The sequence below is a fragment of the Mixophyes fleayi genome, chromosome 7 (genome assembly GCF_038048845.1).
Source record: "Mixophyes fleayi isolate aMixFle1 chromosome 7, aMixFle1.hap1, whole genome shotgun sequence".
Taxonomy (NCBI): Eukaryota; Metazoa; Chordata; class Amphibia; order Anura; family Limnodynastidae; genus Mixophyes; species Mixophyes fleayi.
Window position 1 is genome coordinate 26,934,814 of NC_134408.1, and position 16,625 is coordinate 26,951,438.

The 16,625-nt window shown below is 39.9% G+C and overlaps 1 protein-coding gene across 1 annotated transcript in view; it reads left to right on the forward strand.

Moving 5' to 3' along the window:
* The window catches only part of COG7 (component of oligomeric golgi complex 7), a 36,749-nt gene extending 20,191 nt beyond the window's left edge, over window positions 1-16,558 (forward strand). The window contains exons 8-18 of the mRNA XM_075179532.1: window positions 2,350-2,548; window positions 4,355-4,482; window positions 6,608-6,762; window positions 7,219-7,335; window positions 8,381-8,446; window positions 10,359-10,542; window positions 12,245-12,385; window positions 14,507-14,590; window positions 14,985-15,099; window positions 15,533-15,676; window positions 16,194-16,558. Coding sequence (XP_075035633.1) covers window positions 2,350-2,548; window positions 4,355-4,482; window positions 6,608-6,762; window positions 7,219-7,335; window positions 8,381-8,446; window positions 10,359-10,542; window positions 12,245-12,385; window positions 14,507-14,590; window positions 14,985-15,099; window positions 15,533-15,676; window positions 16,194-16,360 — 1,500 coding nt within the window. The 3' untranslated portion in view covers window positions 16,361-16,558. The remainder of the gene's footprint in view (window positions 1-2,349; window positions 2,549-4,354; window positions 4,483-6,607; window positions 6,763-7,218; window positions 7,336-8,380; window positions 8,447-10,358; window positions 10,543-12,244; window positions 12,386-14,506; window positions 14,591-14,984; window positions 15,100-15,532; window positions 15,677-16,193) is intronic.
* Window positions 16,559-16,625: the final 67 nt, after the last annotated feature.

Below are 16,625 nucleotides of genomic sequence, written 5' to 3' on the forward strand. Positions count from 1 at the left end.
ACAGGTGGCCTCCAACTTCAGAGACTAGGTCAATATCACGTTTGTTGTCTGGAAGGGAGAATGTTGGCACGTCCTCAAGCTGGTCTTGTCAATAACATTGTAACCGCAAGTGGGCTGTGCACCGGGTTACTTGTCTTAAAGTGCTCCTGTCTGCTGGACGCAGTGAGGAACAAAGTCATGTATGTGTCAGTAATGTCCGCAGTTTCTAGTAGATGCACTTTACTCTCATGAATATTGGTGCAGCCCACAAAACGGCTGTCACTCTTATGCGGACATATACGCATTAAACAATTAAATGTAGATGATGGACGCTTACAATTGGATGTAAAAATGCAGCAGTGCCTGTACTTTTGTGAAGTAATATTGTTACGTTTGGTTGCTCTGTATATCAGACACTTCTATGCATATTTGGGTATGTCTGGCCAACCCGTTCCTCCATTAAACTCCATTTTGTGTTACCTTCTCTGCAACTGTGTTTTATATTCAGACAGCCGTTCATGCAGCCAGACTACCAGCAGCTTGGTGTCGATGTAACAGAAGAGAGACAGATACTGCTTAGTGCTGCTTTTGGATGCATGTATGTAACTGCCGATGGGAGTTGTAGTTTCTTACCACAGATATTGCACACAGTGCTGTGATGTCCCTGTTAGCTGTCACAATAATGAGCCAAAAACACTAATGATTAATTATGTGGTTTTACATGGAAGAACATGGGCTAAGAATGGTGACCTCTGTGGGGCTGGAAAAGAATATGCAAAAATTAGATTTTGTTTTGCAGAAACGATTATTTAAATAAGATAAAGGGTTGGAGAGGCTGTATTTACAGTGGTGTTACCTGCTTTCATTTAGTCTGTAAGTGCTTAGCCCCGGATAACGTATCTGGTATCCCCAAGTGCCTATAATCGTTGCTGCAGAAAAAGGAATTCAGCTGCAGTACCACTTGTTACCAGGGATGGCACTAGCTTCCCATTCAAGTCTTATATATTTTACAGGCTAGGTTTTGCAAATGACGGTTTAGCGATTTTTACATTCTGAACGTTTTAGTAAGTGTTTTGAAATTGTTGCCTATTGTGTGTAATTGTGTAGTTGTAAATGCACTATAAAAAAATAAATAAAAAAAAGTTGTGATCCCACACACACATCTTTTGCACCTTTTCACTGCTGAAACAAGGCATTTGAAAGGGTTAATATGCCACAACAACTGAGATCCAGAAACCATAGAAACTGCAATAGTCAACTGAGCGTGCAATGCCAAGCCGGCATTGCCAGACATAACACATGGTCAGACAGAGGCAGTACAAGTCACAGTTAAAGTTCCTTGGTGAATAATCACATTTCATTAACGCTGCTCCTTTTTTTTTTTTTTTTTTTTAATTTATACAATTCCTGTAGAGCCACGTGTCAGAAACTTTTAATTAGTGTGTGCTGCAAGTTCTCAGCTATCCTCACAGAATAGTAGTGTAAGAAGTGTATTATATTATGTACCTTTAGTATAAGGCCTCACAGCAAAGGTGCATTATTCTTTCTACTACACTAATAGCGCTTTTTATATATTTTTTTTACATAATTTGTTACATCTATTCATGCCACTTTTTGTGCTGTTACTAGTACGGATGGTGCATGAGTTATAAGGATATGGTTGTATTGTGTTCCATGTGGGTGCCCGGGGAGTGCAGCGTTGACTGAAACAATCTAAGAGACCATTGCTCTGTATGGTTAATGCTGATTGCAGCAAAGATAGAACTAGGAACATTCATGGTCAGCGCGTGTCTGTACTAACTCCGCGTTTACCGTACAGATCAATAATCTGTATAATTACCTCCGTCCATGGCACAACACACAACCACATGCGGCTTAAAGAAAATGGAGTGCTGACATTCATGTTTATGGTTTTAGTGTCTATTATTTCTTATGGGGCAGCACAGTGGCCTAGTGGTTAGCACTTCTGCATCACAGCGCTGGGGTCATGAGTTCAATTCCCGACCATGGCCTTATCTGTGTGGAGTTTGTATGGTTTCCCCCGTGTTTGGGTGGGTTTCCTCCGGGTGCTCCGGTTTCCTCCCACACTCCAAAAACATACTGGTAGGTTAATTGACTGCTATCAAAATTGACGTGTGTGTGTGTATTTAGACTGTAAGCTCCAATGGGGCAGGGACTGATGTGAATGAGTTCTCTGTACAGCGTTGCAGAATTAGTGGTGCCATATAAATACCGTAACTGATGATGATATGAGCATGTTCCTAATGATTACTGATGACATCATTGCACCCACATATTTACATGTTTTTATACATTTATGAACATCACCCATGCGTTATATACACCTGACATGCTGTACTGATTTTACAGGTATTTAAGAAACCTCACGAGGTGGTGACCGTCCTGCTGATCCAGACTCTAGCTGCCATGGTGCCATCCATCCCCGTGTGTCTGAGCACAGCCATGGAGCGGGCAAATCCGGAGCACAAGCTCAGCACTTTGCTGGAGCTCTACCAGACCACCAGTCACTTTTCTAAGGCTCTGGAGGCTGCTGTTATGCCCAATATTGGTAAGATGAGCCGTCCGTTTCACCTGCACATGTCACGTCTATTCACACACATTTGTGAAATCATAGTTAAAGTTTCCATTGCCCTGGTCTTCAAACAGGCAGCACAGGAATTTCTACACTGAGAATAATCATGTAAAGGCTGGCATTGCAGCATTGTGCCGGTTAGCATTGCTAATTGAATAAATGCCTCCAGAATGGAATTTTAACAATTTGTAGGCTCATTCCATAAGGGTGTAAGTAAATATTTTTTCTCTCTCTTGCGCGTCTGTGTTGAGCTAGTTTGAATAGAGCATGGAATGACCAGGTTGTATCTAATCGAAGTGTTAGAATGTTCACAGCACAAACACTTACCAAGCCAGCTGCTATGTCCTACGTACCAGGTACATGAAGAGCACAGCGTGGGGAGGGATTGGGTGCGTTGGAGGTGAGGGTCACCAGTGGGAGAATAGACAAATTGGGGAAAGGGGGAGAGGGCACCTACTATAACAAAGTTCATAAAACACTGTTTAACCAAACATAATGCTAACATAATACTAACTGGCCGAGTTACATTTAGCCCATGATGACAATGTGTGGCCTAATTAAGTAACAAAATGTACATAAAACATATACAGTATTTAATAACCCCACACATTGCTGATTGAAGTTGCTGATCTGACATAATAGCAAATCCTCACAGTTTCTCTTCTAGTGTTCTCCAGTCAGATGGAGGAGAGAGTTTTGCTTTATTACCATAATGCCGTTGGGTCTTGTTCAGTTGGTTTCATGCTCTGTTTCTCCTTAATGCTTCTTGTTCTTGGCTGTCAGACATCAGCATAGGAAGCAGTTCTATAGTCCTGGCTGAAATCCACTGTGAAAGCTACTCTGCTTCACTCTGCTCCCTTCTCTTGTGCGTCTGAAGTTAACTCCGCAGCTGCTGCACATTACTGACCTGTGCGGAAGCATGCATTGTAGCGCAGGATAGGTCCTCTCGGCCTGTTTCACAGTTCAGCTCTAACAGATGCTGGAATCTTAGCCAAGAGCTGATATTTTCTTAATTAAAGTCCACCTCAATGTTCCTCACTCAGAGAGATTATGAGATTATCATAGCAGCTTTCAGTCCAGCAGAAGCGGAGACTACTGAATTGATGGCTCCAATCACTGTAGGAAAATAGAGGAAGACATTTAAAATGTGTTGTCAAGGACTCCCATGTTTTAGTAAAGGATTTCACTGAGTTGTGGAGGGCACTGGTAACTGTTTTTAATTTTAGAGAGTGTTTTTATTTCTCCTATAAGTAAATAGACCATGAATAAGTTGCAATTATACATTATTTTGTGCTACAGATTAAATAAACACTATACAGACAGATGACTGACTTTGAAGCTAATGTATGTTTTATCAGGCTTTGACAGCGCTCTATGTCCTTATATAAACAAAGAGTAGGCTTGAAACTACAAATTCTGGTTTTAATTCCTGCATTGTGACCGTATGACTTATCCTGCTCAAGGCATCCATATCTGTATCTGTGTTCTCATCACGGTCACAGATCATCAATATAGAGAAACATATTTTTACTTTTTCTGTCTGATTTACATGTTTGTATTCTGTGAGTTCTGCTGCAGGTGATGAATCCGCACACGCCTGTTCTGGTGTTTTACTGATATGTATGTATAAAGCAGCCCAGCAGTATAAATCTTATATTAGAATCCTCTGTACTGAAAGCAGACCTCATGTAAGATGTCATTGTGTCAACACAATGCTTTTGTGTCATGTAGCTGCATGGTTTATTCATGCGTACTCAAACTGTATGATGATCTCCATGACAGGGGAGCACAATTTGGTGAAGGTGACCGAGCTGGTGGACGCTGTGTTCTGTGCATACAAACCTTTCCAGCTGCAGTATGGGGACCTGGAGGAATCTCACCTTCTGATACAGATTAGCGCCATGCCTCTGGTAAGTACCTGGTAGATTGTACATGATATCAATGCTTGGAAGCGGAACTAGTGGCGCCCTCTGGTGGGGATGAAATGCCACATCGATGTTACTGGTTCCTAGTCCATTGATAGGCTGCATTTGTATGAATATTGGATCAGCCCGCAGAATGCCTGCCCCCACCTTGTATTGGAGACTGGCGATGAGCTGTATTATCTATATAGACACAGAAGGAATGTTCCTAGGGCAGCAGCAGGAGGGCTCTGAACAATGGTTTTTCTGTTTATATATTCTATTGTTCATTCTTTCTTTGATTGGAACTCCTGACATGCAGAAAGTAGCTGTGAGTACCGGAATGCCGAATGCTGTCTTCACGTTTAACATTGCTCAGCATAAAGACAGCTCCTCAGCCCATTACTTGGACTTTAGATATGTGTCTTGAATGGTCCTGTTTATTGAATAAGCGAGAGTGAGGAGAGTGCTAGGAGCAGGGGCATGGTGTTTACATTGTAACATGATGCCTGGAGTATGGGCAGTATCCCTGAAATTGCAGAAAAGACCTATGTTGTCTCTATAACATGATGGAGGTGACCACAGATGTGCCTGCCCTGCCACTATACCCAAGAGTCAAGCAGTAGGATTATGGGTGTACTTGACAAGTGAACCAAGGAAACAAGGTGGATGAGATCCAGTCATTCCTCTCTTAGGTGACCAGACAGACAACTTCTGGCTTCATCACAGCCTGTTAGGGTGGTAGAGATATGCCCGTGTACACAGGTCAATAGTGTTCAGTTTACATCATGCCTAGTAATGATACTATACATTACGATAGATAGATGGTACTGTGGCCGTTTCAGATCGCATCGTTTCTGCCCATAGACTCAGCCCCTAAATCCTAATCCTGGTCCATTTGAATGAAGTCCACTGCCTTGATAGTTAGGTCCATGTCTTTTTATATTTACTTAGAATACTATATACACCACATTACTATGTTTCCATTATGTACATGCTACTTGTATCGCTCTAAAAGTTTGATAAAGGGGCATAGCTTCTGTATTACCCAAGTAATGTGTTTAGGAGCGCACAAGTATTTGTGTGCCCTGCAGCATCGTTCTTCTGCCCTGCTCTGATTGTATATACCTGCCAGAGTGCAAAATCAGATGAGGTTCCACAGACATACGTTATAACTTCCGCACACTATCCAGTAAATTTCAAACCTCTTTGAATTAGGTAAGATGATTCCTTTACAACGAGATTCTGTCGTCTTATAACACAGTTTTGAAGGGGAAAGTTGTTTAGATACTATGGGTTACTCCACCTTTTCTGAGTTTTAGCACATCATTGTGTTTGTAACTAGTTTGTAGTAAACTGTAATCTCAGTTTCATGACTGCTAATATTTAAATATATTCTTATTAATCCTCCCTAAGCCCTTGTACCTAAGTGTCTGGGTTCAGCCCAACACAACTTCACCATGATAGTGATACGCACCCTCAGACTGAATTTATTTAGCACATTCATTTAGAAAAGACACTAAGGGGCAAATGTATCCAGCTGTAAGTTTCCGGTGGGTTTGAAAAGTGGAAATATTGCTTATAGCAACCAATCAGAGTCTAGTTAACATTTATTTAGCATATTCTACAAAATGTCAGCTATAATCTGTTTGGTTGCTATAAGCAACATCTCCACTTTTCAAATCCGCAGCATGATACATTTACCCCCTACGACTTGTTGTTAACACGATCATATATTCTGTACTGTCAAGTGAGCAATACAGTGATGCTGTTTTATTGTGATTAATAGATTGTGAATATTGCCGTTATTAATATTAATTTATATATGTTGTTGCTTTTGTACAGGAATAGCAGTTACTGTATAAGAAGTAATGATGAGAATAGGTGCTTTAAGTCCTTTTCTATGTTATTTGGTTATCTGTTGAGTTTAGGACTGGCACGTCATGGTAAATGTGATTTGCCTCCCACCAGGTCAGACTTAGGACTAGATATTGTATACACTGGTTTAGCAGCTTAGAGATATTGATTGTCTTGAATTTTTTTTAGCACCCTCTGCTTTAGTCATTGAGCAGCCACGTGAATGTTTAGCAGCACTCATCCCTTACTCATCCCTTTCTCTGTTACTGCCTCTCAGGAACATGGTGAGGTTCTAGATTGTGTCCAGGAGCTCTCACACTCGGTGTCCCGGCTGTTCAGCCTGGCTTCTGGCGCAGTGGAGCGATGTATGAAGTTAACGGATGGACTGGGGGTGTGTGGTCTGCTGCAGGCGCTACAGTCCCTATTTAAAAAGTGAGTATGGTAATGTTGAGAATTTTAGCGCCGGCGGGGCAGGATTATATATTCTTTGTACAGCGCTGTGTAATATGATGGACGCTATATCAATAAACTACATTAATAATAATTGATAACCCTTCAACGTGAAATGCGTGATTCACGTATGTGATTTTTGTCTTCGACATTTAACGTCATCATTTTTGTACTCGCGCTATGTCCCAGGCCTGGTAATAATTGGCCCCTTTACAATACGGGCATGGAGCCAAGATCGTTCATCTGCGGCTGATTTACCAGGGGAAAGTTTGTGGGTATCATTAGCACTTACTGGCACGGCTGTTGTCAAACAAAGGCAAAGCCCAGCTTTGCTTGCTTAGTGCTCGCTACCTGGCAGCTTCAGTGCCGCTTGCAGGTGTGAGAGAACTGTTACCCTGCTGCTCTGCTCCAACACCTTGTTGTGCTTTTATTTCCCAGATATGTGTCAGATTTCACAAACACGCTACAGTCAATAAGGAAGAAGTACAAGTTGTACAATGTCCCTACTGATTCCTTATTCCTGGAAGATTGGACGGCCTTCCAGAACTCAGTAAGGTAAATATCCTGGGGACAGAGGACTGTGTACTGTTTTCACCCAGACTGTACTTGTAATATCTTTTGTCTGAAATCATTTGCTCTACTTCTAGCCTGCAGTTGGCAAAGTGTCATGGCATCGGCAAGTTGTAACCCCCGCCCACTGGCCTGGGCAAACACTTTTGGCTTGTTAAGAGTTATTTGATTCAGTTGTGTAATCGAGGGGCCCTTGTAAATACTTAACTCCACTGCATTATGATGTAAGACAAGACTTCTCCTTGTACACACAGGATCTGTAGAAATATGTCCTAGACCAGTGTTGGCTAACCTGTGACACTCCAGGTGTTGTGAAACTACACGTCCCAGCATGCTTTGCCAATATATAGCAGCTTATTGCTGGACTGGTATGCTGGGACTTGTAGTTCCACAACACCTGGAGTGTCACAGGTTAGCCGACACTATCCTAGACCTTCTTGTGTTCACACAACTGTCCTGGAACATTGGCATATTGCCCTAGCACTGCGTACATTTATCTTGTGTATAACCATGGCCTGTAGTGACTAAAAAAAGTCAAAATCGGCATTGAATGTGGAAACATTCTCTTACCTTTAGGCAGACATATCATTTAATTTTACTTTCGGGGAGAGGGTTTAAATAAGCCACCTCTGTAAGTAGCCTTGCGTGAGATGCGGCTCTGCACATTAGCGGTTAGTACAGTAGAGAAATCTCTGCTCTTTTTTGCTCACATCTCTATGAGTTGCAAGCAAAAGTGAGCAGAGATTTCAACCTAAACAGTCCCGCGGGGTGTTATAGCGCTTTGGTCAGCCTAGCGGAAGTCAGACTAATGACAGCAGATAACTGACTGGAGGCAGCATGCGCATGCTACTTACACCTGATTATTAGACAACATTTTCGTACGATGCCATTTAGGATTTAGCTTCATTGGAGCATTAGTTTTAATAGCCATTACTCTGTGGCCGTAAAACTAGTCTAAGTTTTGTAAGCAATGTACTGGGAGCTTTCCACCAGTATCGCTGTGCTCACTTTCCTCTCTGTTGCCTCCTAGGATCATAGCCACTTGCGGAGAGCTGTTACGGCAATGCGGAGACTTTGAGCAACAGCTGGCAAGCTGGTAAGCAGGGTTCATGATTGTAGACGTTGTCTAATCCGGGAAAATGTCATTGCTAAGGATACAGGAAAAGAACACTTTTGCTTTATATAGGGTTAAATCACATGTATAGAGGTAATGGAAGGTTAGAAGTAATAATTGTATTATGTAACTATTGAGTGCACACTCAGTATTTGATCATAACATATACCACCGTCTCATGGTCCAGTGCAGCTGTCCTTTCAGAAAGTTAGATTATAGCAGAGATTACTTCTAAATTTGGTTTACAAAATATCAATTGCATAAAAACATGCCATACATTGAAGTGTAGGCATAAAACCACCATGGAGGGGTGAGGAGGTGAATATTATGTTTAATGTTCAGTCTGGCAATCTCCAATTGACTCATGTCATTGATTACTTTCATAATGAGACTTCGGGAGTGATGTAGTAATAATGAGTAGGAGGTCAATACAACCTGCACTAGTGCATAGTTCATAGCTCCACAATAACTTTCTAAGATCCTTTGGTAATTTCATATTGATCATGTGCACCTTGAACTGTGTGGCTTGGTAATGTATAGAGATTCCTAGCAGTCATAGCTTTCTCTGTTTATTGATTTATTTCTGTATTAGTATGTTGTTTATATTTCAGTTTTGACATTTTTATAGGCTTTAGTGAGTGAGGTCCCGTGTGTGTGTTCTGAACTTTAATGTATTACGTTTTAATGAATTGTTTTTCCAAATGAATTCCTGATTTCAATCAAGTTGTAAAAATATGTAGCGATAGGGAGCCTTTATATTAGTATTTTTGTTTTACACTGATGCTTTTTATGTAAATACTGCCGTACAGCTCAGTACGGGAAGCACAGACAAGACTAATGTCACCAAGGATTTACCGGAGTATAAGCCGGGCCAGAGAACCCCAGAGGAATTATGCTTTAGATCTCCCCTGCCTTTCAGCACCTATAGATCCAGTGTAACCTGGATTTAACAATGGTTGTAATGTCAGCTGCTGTTCCACGCAGGGTACACCGTACTACCAATGTCTGCAATATGGGGGAACTGACACAGACTCCTCTTGTTAAAGAAAAATAAAACGAATGTACAAATGTTTTTCTGGGCCCTTAAAACATTCAACCTTTCATAAAGTATTCTTATTTAGTATTCCTGTACTTGGAAGATTAAGTTTTGGGGTAAGTTTCTAGCGCTCCAACGTTACATGCTATTAAAAGAAAGTCCTGTCTGCCGTGATATTCATTGTTCACATTGTAGTTACAAAATTATTCTTCAGCAAGTGGTCTGGTCACAAAGAGAAAACATACCCAGGTTATGAAGATGTTAAGGCAGCAATTCGTGATTAAAAACTATTCTATATTTCTGTAATGTACCATGACACAGACTACTCTCATATCAGTGTTTCCAGTTATATCAATGTCACAATGTGGTTTAGTTTAGTCAATATATTCTCTACGCAATCTAGTGCTGTTCTTTCTACTAGTGTTTTGTGTACCTGTACTGTTTGTTTCTGAGGTTTTATGTTCTTATTTGTCAGACACCATTGTGCAATATAATCCATCAAATTTGGAAAGGCGTATGGAGGTTTGACATTTTAGAACTTGGCCTCTTAATGTCATTTTCACTTTCGGTCAATGGAATCCGCTGTACACCTTGCCCTTTTATATATGTAACTTGGATTTTAGGATTATTTGTCCTTTTAAAAGAGGACACATTTACTTTGGCGCCGGTTTGCAAGCTACGTTTACAACCTAAATCTCTTACTATATGAAAATATCTTTATTTATTTTTTATTATTTTAAACAATTAGGTCATTAGACTGACTTTGCATAAATAATGTTATTTGTAAGAATAACAGCAGGCTTTGTGTGGTGTTATTTTGTATCCTGAAAACCTTTGTGCGCTTCTCACCTGTTCTAGGATCCTGTCCACAGCCGGTAAGCACCTGTCTGAGTCTTACAGTCCCCGCACCCTTACCGGAATGCAGGAGACCAGTACCACTGAGCGGAAGACCAGCAGGAACCCCTGGCAGGAGTACAACTACCTCCAGAAGGGCGACCCAGCAGAGTACGGCAGTCTGATGGAGACATTGTACATGTTGAAGGTGATCTCTATGTACCAGGCTTTGTACACAACATAACCTTTCTTGCTTGCTATGTAATCACCATTGGTAGGATAATATTTCACTGATCAGAGTGAGCAATCATTTATATTTGTTACATATTACATGTTATGAAACGCTTCATTCCTCTATTATTTGTTATTGAGACGTATCTTCTTTCATTAAACATTGCCTTAGATGCTCTTTCCACTGCCAGGAACAGTGTCGCTCCCAAATGGCGCAACATTTAAAGTACAATGTTATTTATAACACTAAAAATAAATAGGGCACAAAACTAGATTCACTCTCATGCGCCATCTGTGGAGACGGTTTGAGCTGTCAATGCAGATTGTAAATGCGGTTTGATCCTCATTTAGCTATTGCACAACTCTGGGAAGTGACACGTCGGGCTTTATATATAATATATATATATTTTTCTGCAGTTTGCGTTCATTCCATGCTTCAGCTGTGTCTGTCCTTGACTCCTCGTCTCTGTTCAGTGGGAGAATGTTCCCAGGGTGTCTTCTTATCACTCAGTACGATCACTGCAACCGTTTTCTCTTGTGTACTTAAAGGATTAAGCACAAAAAATGCTTACGGTGGAACACATAACACACAGCTGTAGTATAGCGCTTCCAGGTTCAAATAGGACATTTAAGCCCAATCATAATGTAAAATAAAGGATTTGGGTGCGTTTGTGTTGACCCAAGCTTGATAAATATGTCCCTGGGTACAGTATGACATGCAGTGTTCATTTTAGTATGTGACTATATGTCCCACCAATCCTTGGACAAAACACTCTTTCCTTCTCCACATCCAGATTCTGTCCCTTGACACTGATTTATAGATATGTAAGGAAACATTCTATCAATTGCTTCCAAATGTGTTTTGTGATGTTTGTAGCTATGCTTATATTAATTAGCATCTATAAAGGTGAGTCCATCTGTTTATATACTGTCTTAAAGGACAAAACCCCAAAAATGGAAGTTTCCGATATGAGTGATGAAGGCAAAATACTGTATTTAGTGTGGCTACCTGAAACCACTTTAGGACTGGGAACTAGTGGGATCTCATCCAGGTCAAACATTTGAGGCTGCAGTCAGTTGAGCTGCTGTGACATCATTTGACCTGTTTAAAAATCGAATCCACACAGTGCATTTCAAATTGTAGTTCAAGAGAGCATCAGGGACATATTTAGATAAGTTAAAACATTTCATTTAATCATTCAGCTCAGTAAAAGACAGCCATTGATATGCATTATTGTCAAACAGTGTCTTTAGTTGTTGTTTTAAATTTACCTGTGGCCTCAGTATGGTCTAGGCAGTCATTATGTCATTTTATGGTCTCTGATAATATATGTGAGAATACAGCCTATCAATTGTCTAGGAGTTAGCATCTCATGCCTCGTTTACATCACTGGCTCTTTCTACATATATAGATTGATATAATCAGCCACACGTCTGTCTCCACTGTGTATAGATGATGATAGTGAGATGGTCGCTTATTTCTTAGTAGCCTTTCTCAGTTCAGTTGTCATTACATTCCATCTTTCTTTGTGGGGAAGAAGTATTTAATGGAAATCCGTCATCTATGCATGTTTTTGGAAAATCATCAGTCTCGTATTTCCAAAAAGACTCAGAATATCTCAGAATTCATTATTTATAGAGCGTCCTATTCACCAATGCTTTGTATACACCTCTTTCAGGAGAAAGGAGCAGTCAACACTAGTCTTCTTTCCACCGCCCGCTCTGCTCTCACACGCCAGAACCAGGTAGCTCATCAACTGGCGTTCGACTCCGTCTTCCTGAAGATAAAACAGCAACTTCTGCTGGTGCCCAAGATGGAGGTAATTGCTGACTAAATTCTACACCCCATTCACATCAGCACTGTTGCATTTGTGTTTCATTGGTGCAGGCTTGTGATAAGTTGGCCACACTCAGCCACTCCTGGCACTCAGCCTGGCTGCTAACAGCAGTCTGACCACACATATTGTAGTCAGAACACTTCTGGCATCACTGTTAATGCAGGAGGAGAATAATTGCTCACACAGGACTATAGCGGTCGTCTGCATTTACCAACATGCTCCGTAATAGACCAGTCAAAAGTTGAACAGGTCATCGGGCATCATAGTCCTTTGGATTCCACAGACAATGCGATGACAGGTGGCCTAATATCTTTGGCAAACATGTATGATCAGCATAAGAAATAAGTGACAATTCTTAAATAATTAATTTTAGCATCAAAACACATATTCAATATAATCCCAAAGACAATTCACAGCAAGTTTTCTTTTCATGTTCCGTATATTGAACATACATTGTAAAATTGTCATTTCCCTGGGAATATAAGGAGAACCCTAACTAGATATTTTCGGCCTGTTATTAGAGGATAGGGGTTTCTGTTGATGTGAGATAAATTCATCCTAACAGCCTGCAACCTTGAAGTCATCCATCTCTATTTGTTTAATGGTTTGATTGCTTTATCTATCATACAGAGCACTAGATATAAACACTCAAATCATTCTCTACTGCAACTAGATTAAATAAGTCTGAGTAACAGCTGTAAAATCTGGAGTCTCTTAGAGAATTGTACCTGTTATGATTGACAACTTGGGAGTGTTTTTATCAGGGCGAGATGATGTTTATGGTAACTCAGTTAGACGTAGGTGGTAAGTTTTATATATACAAAGGAAGAGAAAGAAAAGGAAACTACCGCACCCGGTAAAATAAATTCAGCGCTGTTCTCTGTCTTACTGGAAGTTAAATCTGTATTATTAATAAATTACATAGAGAGGTGCTACTGCAAAACTGTTAGAAACATAGAAAAAGAAACCAGAGTTTATCTGAAGTAGTGCACTGACAGCCAGAGGTTTTATGGAATCTAATTCATTTCTTCAAGTTGAAACATAAAACTGTATTGTTAATTCGTTCAAATCCTTATAGTCTTTAAAAAAAAATGTTACCAAAAGAATAATTAAAATAAACTCCCACTGAAACACAATCTTCACTTCCCCTGAACAATCCGTGAAAACTGTTAAGTAGTAAAGCGAATACACTCGATCTTCCTTTATTATTTTAGTAGTCCTAATCAGTAGATCTCAGATATATATTTGAACTGGCCCTGGGCGAGCTTTTAATTTCACGGTTTATATTTTCACTAAGCTCTTTAAAAGATTTTAATGTTTTGCCGTTTCCTTTATTTTAGAGGATTTGAATGAATTAACAATAAAGTTTTAGGCTTTAACTTGAGATTAGTTAGATTCTATATATTGTCTTTCTGTCAGTGCGCTACTTCAGATCAGCTCTGTTTTCTTTTTTTAGGTTTTAGTATATAGTATGGAGGATGTGTTATGTCGTAGACATTTTTACTTACAATTTTATTACATAAAAGAAGTTTGATCCGCACGTTGTTAGACTGCTTTGTACGCTGAGGAAGGAGGCACATACTTGCACGTGCATTACACCTTTGTGTCTTTTATGTGACCATGAACATCGCTCTAAGTGCTTATTGATAGATGAATAAATGACTAATTAATATTGGGCAGATATTACCATTATGTAACAAATGTCAGTCAGGCAGGTTAGTGAGAAAATAAAAGCACAATCTCATATTTCTGTACTGACAGATGAGATCCAGGGACGTAGTTATATATTATATACATGCTGTTAATATATTTTATAATCTCCTATAAATAATATCCATATAAACAGTGAGTTGTGATGTCATCACCTCAGTGTTCATTAGGACAACTTGTGTATTATAGGGAATAGTACATTCCCTACTATATTATTATGGATACTTAGTTACCTACAAAACTCCTCAGTGACTGCTAATATCAGTATTTACAGTATGACATTTTATTACCTATATGATATGCTATGTATAGAACCATCATTTCAGTTTAATTACTTTGAATAATGCAGCAATCTGATTGGTGGTCGCTGTTTTCTGTCTTGTTGTTTACCAGAGCTGGGGCTACGAAGAATCAGGGGAAACTCTGACGGAAGATTTGCCCACATTCAGCCTCACCCCACTTGAATACATCAGTAACGTAAGTATGTGATGGAGCCGCGCTACACGCTGCCACACTTCTAGGATATATGTTGGTGCATCTCTCTCCCCAGTTACGTAATCAGGTGTATTAGCTCAGTGTATGGTACATTAGCAAATATTACCAATAGAACCATAATTACCATGAATGTATAAACCAATATCCTAAGCATTGGAGAGAGACCATTTGCATTTTATTTGGAATATCAGAATTAAGCAACTTGAGTCCAACTGTCCTAGAATCCTTGCTTCTGGTCAGCCAAGCATGCTGGGTTTTGTAGTTCCATTACACCTGGAGAGCCACAGGTTGCTTAATCTTGCCCTATATATTGCTGCCAGAACATGCTGGCTACGTTGTATATGCCCAGTGTACAATGCTGCCCTTGTATTTTTAGATTGGCCAATACCTTATGTCCCTTCCTCTACACCTGGAGCCCTTTGTAACCCCAGAAGACTCAACTCTGGAACTAGCTTTGCATGCTGGGAAACTACCTTACCCTCCTGAGCAAGGTGAGTGCACTGTATATTGCACCTGTGACTTTGTAGCTAAGCAGGTAAATTAGGTCACTTAGCTGGATGATTTATAGGGGAACTACACCTGCGTCTATTCACTTCTTATTGACTTTCAGCTGCCAAGTTATTTGTAAACCAGATAAACATACTGGCTCCCAGAGCACATACAAACGTGCAACACCTAGCCAAATATTAACACTTTACAGACCAACCAGAATCTCCCTGCTCGTCAATGTCCTCTAAGGTGCATTAATTACAGGCTCTGACAGTAAGATGCAGAATCCTAGATTGATTACATAGATACATACGCGCATCATTTTTCTCATATTAAATATTCCCTGTAAAGTGCTGTGTAATATGAAGGTGCTATAAATAAAGATAAATAAATAAAATGCAAAGTGCCGTAGTGACCAAGTGTTGTACATTGCAGGGGAAGAGACCCCGGAACTGGACAACATGGCCGATTACTGGCTGGGATCACTAGCGAGAGCCACCATGCAGACGTACTGTGATGTCATCCTGCAGATCCCCATGCTCACACCGCACTCCAGCAAACAGCTGTCAACCGATCTAGGTGAGAGGTTGTTTTTCCTGTTACACTGAGCTAACACCAACATGCTTAGCCTATGCTGGGTCTTTACTTCTTTAAACTCATTTTAAGTGATGGAATCCTCAATTGTCACTTATTTTGAAACAAGCTCAACCAAATCGGTTTTCTTTAGTGGAAAAAAACATAGTGACAAAAATATATAATTATTGGTTTTGTTTTTTAAAGGTTTTTCAGGACCTGTAGTTTTCACTACTAACAGAATCGTCTTACATTAAAGACAAAAAGAGTTGCAGAACCTCAACATGTGGGAGAGTTTATTTAAAGCAAAAAAGTGTGATCTATCTCTTCATCTATGTTAATTAGATATCTACACTCAGCTATACAATACTGGGTAAAAAAATGTAAATATTACTAACTACAAATGATAGATAACTTCTAAAGTAATAAATAATCTAGGTTTAAATTGAATTTCCGCTTTATTGTGTACCCACTTCTGTAGTATTAATGCAGCCCCTAACTTTCTCCCATGGTGTGTTGCTAGATTATCTGATTAATGTCATGGATGCATTGGGCTTGCATCCCACCCGTACCTTGACGAACATCGTCACTCTGCTCAAGACCAAACCTGAAGAATACAAACAAGCCGCAAAAGCCTTGCCTAGGAAACTGTCCTCGTCTATAGCAGCAATGAGAAGCATTGAGTACTGACCTAACATTGCTCCACAGTTACCAAATCAATCTAATCATAAATGTTCTATTGCAAGCTAATGGATTGTGTATCTGTGTTCAGGTAGTACCAAATATACAACTTAGCCAAGCACTCAAAGGGCTGTGTAAGTTGTTTGATCTGCCGGTCCCAAATACTGTAAACTTTACTGCCAATTGAAATAAATATTTTTATTTATAGATACGTTGTGGTGTTCATTTTCTGTCTTGTAGCTATATTATGTTTTTGAGGAGTATTTGTAAGTAT